The following is a 7,559-nucleotide window of genomic DNA, read 5'->3' on the forward strand; positions in this document are numbered from 1 at the left end:
CGAGACAGGGTTTCTCTGTGGTTTTGGAGGCTGTCCTGGAACTAGCTCTTGTAGACCAGGCTGGTCTCGAACTCACAGAGATCCGCCTGCCTCTCTGGGCCCTCTCCTTACACATGCGCCCTGGAATAGAGTTCTCGTACCGTGATTCAACTTTGCACACTAATGGCCTCATGGATCTCTGATTCTGTCCCTCCACCTGGGTGCCCAAGGCCCCCGGGGTCCTCAGCCTGCTTTGCCACCATCATGTGGCTGCCACAGTCCACATCAGTTTTTGTGTGTACTGTCATGAGATACTATGGCTGCCCTGGTCTGCTTGAACCCTTATGTCTCTGTGTCATCTCTCCTTGTGTGTAAACATCACACCGTCCCTGTGACACAGGGCACTAACATATGTGTGTTCTGCACAGCACACCAGGATATGTTCTCTTGGCCGGCTTCCCGTTCCCCACCTGCCTCTAGGAGGCCAGGGTGGCGGTGCTGCTAGGCCGGCCGTCCGAATGTCCGGCTTGTGGGTGACTCCCAGGCCCGTTCATGCAAGCTGCATATAACGAGTCATTAAAATTTGTCATAGAAGTCGGTGGCCTTCTGCTTGCTTCTGTCCCTGGCCTGGGGCCCCTGCCCCACCCCTCCCCTTCTCTCCATCCCCATCGCTGGCAGATTCCACCTTTCAGGTCCCTGCCAGCTTGCTCGGTTGGTGGGCAGGGTCACATTACCCTTGACTCCTCCCAGAGAACGCCTGCCATCTGTGCAGGAGTCACCTTACCTGCCACAGTGCCAGGTGGGGGGCCCTCGGCCCTGCCCTGCCCCATCCACAGTGTTCTCCGGTGCAGGTCACTGAAGCCAGCAGGAGTGAGTAGCTTAAGGAGGCTGTCCAGGAGACCCAGAGCTCATCGTGGGTGTGTGGATGGCCCTGACAGAGCTCTGGCAGAGTGAGGATGGTCACCTCTAGGAGGAGCAGTCCTGGCAGACTGACTGGCTTTGAGGGCTAGGATTTCACTTACAAAACTGTTCATTGCATGAGCATCCGGGAGCAAGTGTGCATGCAGCCTGTCACTTGCAGGAGCCACTTCTCCCCTTTTGTCATGTGGGTCCTGGGGCTCAAACATGGGCCATCAGCCTGTCAGTGGGCTGCTTTACCCGCCGAGCCTTCTCACCTGCCCTGAGATTCCTTTAAGGGCTTTGCTGTGGTAATACACACCTGGGTGGAGGTCAGAGGGCAACTTTCAGGAATGGGCATTTGCATGTACCTGGGAATTGAACTCAGGTCCTCAGCTTGTGTGGCAAGCACCCTTGCCCGCTGAACCATCTTGCCAGCCCTCACCATCATTTTATAAATGGCAGAAGTATCTTGTCTAATGCCGTCCAGCCAGGGAGTGTTCCTGCCTGGGATCTGAACCCAGGACCAAGTCTATGCTTTTCCCTGGTGGCACTTTGAGGAGGTAGGCTGTGAAGGGGACAGGCAGGGGCTGACTTGCCTTCATTGTCCTAGTGCAGGCTGAGATCCATTCACAGCCACCAAGAACTTTCCTGTGCTTAATTAGCAAGAATTGATTGAGCGCCTAGTGGCCTAGTGCGTGCCAGGCACCATACTGGGCTCTGGATTGTCAACAAAAGGGAAGAACCCCTCTGACCCAGCAGTCTCACGAATAGGACAATAAATATGTAAAATACGCTGTGCAGCTGAAAGAGAGAAAGGAGAGAAGGGTCTAGGCTTCCCCAAGAAAGGAGGATTGTTTAAATGCAGTAGACAGAGAAAGCCTCATGGCAGAAATAATGTTTGTGTAAAACATTAAACATTAAAACACAAAGAAAGCAAGAAGTGATGATCTCTAGGGAGCGTGGTACGGTGGGCACAGTCCTGCGGCACATATAGGCCTGATGTGTGGTGGGTGATGCCAACGGCAGGCAGGAGGGAAAGTGAGCCAGGACCCAAGGCTGGGTCCACCAGAACTCTGTTGACTCTGAAATTACGGGTATTGAAATAACGGGTATTGTCTCTGTAGGAGCCAGAGTCAGGGCTGTGGGGCGTAGGAAGCCTGAGGGGCTTCTTCCCATGCAGGGTCTGGTGTGGCTGCAGCAGAAGGCTGTGCTGGGCCCCCTTCAGTGGGTGACTCCCTGCAGTCGCCTTTGGGGCTTCCCAGGCCTAGCCCCGCCCCTCGGACTGAAGCAGGGGCGGGGCCAGGAGCCAAGCGGCCCTGCCTGGAGGGAGGGCGGAGGAGCAGGTGGCGGGCTTGTGGCCTCTGCCGGCTGGCGGCTGGCGGCTGGCGGGACAGTGGTGGCTCAGCTCTAGGTCTGGAGACCCAGCTTCCTCCTTTCCCATCGGTACCCGCCCCTGATGCCTGCCAGACTTTTGCCCATACCAGGGCCCCCGCCTGACCAGCCTCCCACTCCAGACTGATTGGGGAGTCAGGGGTTGAACTGTTTGGGGGCCCGGTCCCAATGCACTGTCGGGCCTTTCGGGGCCTGGCAGGAGCCCTCTTTACCCTCCTGTGCGTGGGACTCCTGTCTCTACGATACCACTCAAGTTTGTCCCTGCGGATGGCGCAGGACATGCTCAGGTTGAACCAACAGATCCTGCAGCTTGACGACATCTTCATCGCAGTGAAGACAACCAGGGCCTTCCACCGCTCTCGCCTGGACCTGCTACTTGACACGTGGGTCTCCAGGACCAGGCAACAGGTGACAGGCGGCCGCCTTGAGGCCTGAGAAAACTCCTGGCTGAGGAGCTTACCGGGGTCTTCCTGATGGTCTGGGGAGAAGCTGCCCAGTGGGGGGGGGGTTTCTGGGGTCTCTCCAGTCGTTCATTCCTCCATGCCTGCCCCCCACTGCCATGCTCCAGGGACTCCTCGGATTCACAGGTCTACGTCTGTTGGGTTCAGTCTGGGGCCCTGCTTTAGGCTCCTCTGTCCCATTTTGGGTCCCCCCCCTTAGATTCTTGGTCCTAACTTGCCTCAGGGTCATGGTGGATATCTGAGAGCCCGCAGGAAGGTGCAACCCACCAGACCTGAGTAGTTGCCTACCCCGACTCTGAGGGTGGATGAGGCTGCCTGTAGCAGGGGTGTGGTGTGGATGCTGGGCAGACATTAAGGTGGGGCCTGCTGGAAGGAGGCTTCCTCAGTTCCTGCCCCACTGTGCTGCCGAGGGTGTGCAGGGAGTGTCTAGCCTCCCGGTTTCCTGTGCTGCCATTGGGAGGCAGTGGCTAAGGCAGAGTGGGCAGGAGGTCAAGGTGAGGTGGAGATCTGCCCGGCATGTGGAATACCTGTGTGTGTGTGTGTGTGTGTGTGTGTGTGTGTGTGTGTACATGTGCTCACACACAGTCACATATGCTAAACACAATAATAAGAAAGTGTGGGGAATAAGTGTGGTTCCTGCAAGCCAGAGCCCTCCTCCCCATACTCAAGACCCCATCAGTCGAAGCCAGGGACGGGGGCACTGGAGACCACCTCGGGAGGTAGAAGTGGTTTCAGACATTTGTGCATACACATAGTCTGCCCCCATTGTGGCTGCTGGCTCTGTGGGAGGAAGTGGCTGAGCCCGAGGAGGGGAGGCCAAGGAGAGAAGGCTGTTCAGTGAGGGAAAGGTGGGGGTACCTGAAGAGGATGCCCGCCTCCCTGTTTCCTGGCACAACATCCGGTACAGGCATGAGCCCTTCCCAGTAGAGTTTCCTGCATCCCCAGAACTCCCATGCCAATACAGTTTTCTTTTCTTTTTTGTCTTGAGGGGAGCATGGCTCCTCCTCGGAAGCCAGCAGGGCTGGCCCTCCACGCAGACCTTCCTGTTTATGGAGCAGCGTCTATGTGTACCAGGGAGCAAGACCTCACGTGGTCCCTGCCTTTCCTGTCTTGTTCACCATGATGGTGCCCTAGCCCCAAATGAGGAAACTAAGGCTGCAGAATAGAACAGGCTGGCCAGAGTCACCCAGAAGGCCTGTGGGCCACAGCATAGTGGGTTTCCCTCCTGCTTCTCAATGGGGCCCCTTTCTTTCCTGCCAGGCTCCCAAATCAGAGCTGCCAGGGTTACTGGAAGGCTGGCCCTGGGACATCAGCTGAGGTGCTAGTGCCTGGCAGAACAAGGCTGGCAAAGAGGCTGAAGCCTAACTGATCTGGTCAAGGAGCACCTGCCTGCGTCTCTAAGGGGCTTCAGTCAGAGGCATCGAGCTAGCTGTGCTAACTATGTAAATGTCAGGTACTGACTTCCCATCCACAGTGAGGTTAGGCAGGGGCAGGAGGGGTGTTGGAACCCCAACCAGAGCAAAGGAAAAGGCTCTGGAAGGACAGGAGACAGGGAGACCTGTTTCTTCTGGGCTTTATTTTTTTTTCCTGTGATCTTGGCTACAGGCCCTCAGTTTCCACATTTGCACAACACAAGTGTGTCTGGAAACAGCCCTAGCTGGTTAACTCCAGTGCTGGGCACCCGGCTGGTTAAAGGTGATGGGGTGACAGGTGGCCCCGGCTTAGTGTGCCTGGATAGACTCATGTATGGCCTTTGTCTGGCAGAGGGGGTGGGCGGAGAAGGCTGTTTTGTGTGTTTTGAGCTTCAAGGAGCTTTTCTTTCTCTAGTCCCCTCCCGGGTGGGGGCTGGGCAGGGGGAGAAGGCTTCAGCCCTGGCTCCCCTTCACTGCAGCAGATGGTCCCCGGCCACCCCCTCCCCTGCCCCAGCAACCTCCCATTCTCTTTGTTTCCCCTGCCTGTGAAACTGCAGCTAACTATTGTCTGGGTCTCTTGCTTAAATAAATCAAATGCAGCCTCCTGCTCCTACCCACCATGCTGTGCAAAAGCATGGGCTCCTGGGCCTTCTCCGGTCCCCCAGACTCTGGCCTGGACCCTAGTTCTTTCCTAACTCTGCTCCACCCCCCACCCCACCTCAGCAAGTATTCTTAGTCTGCTTGTCTCATGCTCTGGACGTGCGTGACTTCTGCTACCCCAGAGCCATTTGGTGGCAAATGTGGTCAGGCAAGAAAGGCCTGACTCATTGGTCGGCTCCCTCTAGACCTGTGTTGTGAGTAGGGCTTGGGTGAGAGCAGAATACAGCCAGAGGCCAAGGAAGACAGCCTGGGGACCCAGGAGGAGGGTGGGCCAGGACGAGCCTTGGGAACAGAGAAAGATAGAAGCAGGGGGTGAGGTGGGTGCACAGACCTATGGGGCACAAGGGGAAGAAGAAGATAGGCACTGTGGTTCCAGGGCTCTGGAAGTGGGAAGAGGATGTGTGTGTGTGGTCTTACCTTTTTGATGCTGGTCATGGAATCCAGGGTCTCCTACAGGCAATCAATAAAACCTGGCTCTTGCCTTTTTTTTGAGGGGGGGTTTCTCCCCTTCTTCCCCCACCTAGTGTTAGAGATTGAACCCAAGGCCTGAGCATGCTGGGTAAGTCTTAGGTCACAGCTTCAGTGCTGGCCCTTGCTTGTAGTTCTTAGGAGCTCAGTCCTGATGCTCTAGCCTCCAGGGAAAAGTTACGACGACGACAGGGATTTGAGAGGCTGGGGCTCAACAGGTGGCCACACAGCAGGTATGAATAGGGGTGCCAGTGTCCAGGTGACAATGTTGTGTGTGTGGGAGGGGTAGAGAAGATGATACCAGGCCGAGGTCACTTAAGCTCCCCTGAATATCCAGGGCTCTGGCACCAGCTCAATGTGATAGGCAGAGGCAGACCCCAGGAAGAGGGCTCAGAAGGTGGGAGGGGCTGAGGAGAAAGTGGGAAGCAGCGCAGGGGCCTCTGGAGTAGCTGGCAGATGTCAGGGAAGGTCTCTTGGGGGGCAGTGCTAGGGTTGGTAGTTTCAGGTTTAAAGGGCTCACACTGTGCAAAAGATGTGTCTGTAATGTGTCAGGGTAACTGAAAGAAATCTTAGAGAGGCCCCAGGGGCAGGGAAGGAAAGGTTGAGGTAAAGGCACATTAGGTGGCAAGGGTCAGATGTCTCTTCCTTGACCACACTTTACTTTTTTAGAAAAGTGTTTCTTGCGTGTTTTTGCCTGCATGTATGTCTTGTGCATGCAGTACCCACGGAGGCCAGAAGAGGGCAGTGGATCCCTTTGGGATTGGAGTTACTGACAACTGTGAGCCACCATACGGTTCCTGGAAATTGAACCTAGGTCCTCTGGAAGAGGAGAAAGTGTTCTTAATTGCTGAACCATCTCTCCGGTCCAGACCACATTTATCCTAAGGGAAATAGGGACTCATGGCATTAACAGGTGCCATCCATCTGATCCCAAGGGGACAGTAGTTCTGAGGATCAAGGTAGAGATATGTCAGTGGCTTGGAAGTAAACTTGGGGTCACAGGCCTTGGGAGAGAGGTCTGGTTCCCTCATGTCCCCCTTTTCCAGTGCCCCCCACCCGGCTTTTGGCCTCCTGTGCCCTGTTCCCTGTGAGATATAAGAAATAGAGCCTGTCTCCCCTCTCAACTCCAACTTCCTGTTCAGTCTTCCTGTCTTACATGAATCTCACTTTACTCACACAGCTGCTGTGCTTTCCTACTTTACAGATAGGTAAACTGAGGCTCAGGACAGGGTCTGTTTTGGTCTGGGAGGGTTTGTGGTGTGAAGACATCGTGGGTGAACAAGGAGGATTGCTATACTGAACTCCTGGTCTTGTAAGGATGACAGAGGAGGGCCACACAGGCCTGGGTTTCTTCAGCCCTCGCTTAGAAGTGGTTCAAAATTGTTCCAAATGCTGGCTGAGCAGCCCAAAGGTCAGAGACATTACCAAAGGCCTTCAAGATGTTCTATGATAATGTGCTGTTTGGGCAGTAGGGAAGGTCTGTATGCACTGGGCTAGCTCTGGAGTGGGGGACTGAACGGCCAAGGGACCAGGTGGGACAGAAACTTTCAACACTTTTCTCGTCTTCTCCTTCTGTTTGTTGAGAGAAGGTTTCTATGTGTAGTCTTGGCTGTCCTGGAGCTCACACTGTAGTCTAGGCTGACCTTTAACTCAGAGGTCCTCCTGCCTCTGTCTCTGGAGTGCTGGGATTAAAGGTGTGAGCCACCACTACCTGGTTTACAGCCCATGTTCTTTCTTATACAATGCAGAAGAGGGATGAGTTGGCTAAGGGTGTGTGGTCCTGGAGAGCAGCCACAGCAGGCTGGTTTACCCCGAGTGTGTGTCCTTGAGAGCTTAGTTGTGTGTGTGCACGAGGAGGGTGTGTCTGAGGACAGAGGACAGAAGTCTGCAGTCCCTCCTGTGTGTGGGTTAATCTGGGGAGTGCCTTGATGTGCTGGGGATGGGGGCCTCCCTCTATCAACCTGTCTTGATGCTTCCGTCTCCCCACAGACATTCGTCTTCACTGACAGCCCAGATGAAAACCTCCAGGAGAGACTGGGTAACTGGGTAACTCCTCGGCTGGGGTGGTGTTCCTCCACTGTGGGCAGGAAGAGCAGGGAGGCTATGATGGGGCCTTGTGGTCCCCAGGAATTTTGTCTCCTGCCATTAGCATTGGGGACTACCTCGTAATACCCCGGAGCAGAGTACACATAAGAGGCTACTGGACAAGGCTCCATTCCATCTGCTGCCTCAGTTCCCCTGGGAGGGGATGAGCCCTCCAGGTTCTCTGAGGTCCAACCCGGGTGTG

At 55.4% G+C, this 7,559-nt stretch overlaps 1 protein-coding gene across 1 annotated transcript in view; it reads left to right on the top strand.

Moving 5' to 3' along the window:
* Positions 1-2,216: 2,216 nt before the first annotated feature.
* Positions 2,217-7,559, top strand: part of Mfng (MFNG O-fucosylpeptide 3-beta-N-acetylglucosaminyltransferase) — a 16,611-nt gene continuing 11,268 nt past the window's right edge. The window contains exons 1-2 of the mRNA XM_005354232.3: positions 2,217-2,679; positions 7,262-7,310. Coding sequence (XP_005354289.1) covers positions 2,440-2,679; positions 7,262-7,310 — 289 coding nt within the window. The 5' untranslated portion in view covers positions 2,217-2,439. The remainder of the gene's footprint in view (positions 2,680-7,261; positions 7,311-7,559) is intronic.

Source organism: Microtus ochrogaster, chromosome 15, assembly GCF_000317375.1.
Source record: "Microtus ochrogaster isolate Prairie Vole_2 chromosome 15, MicOch1.0, whole genome shotgun sequence".
NCBI classification, from domain to species: Eukaryota; Metazoa; Chordata; class Mammalia; order Rodentia; family Cricetidae; genus Microtus; species Microtus ochrogaster.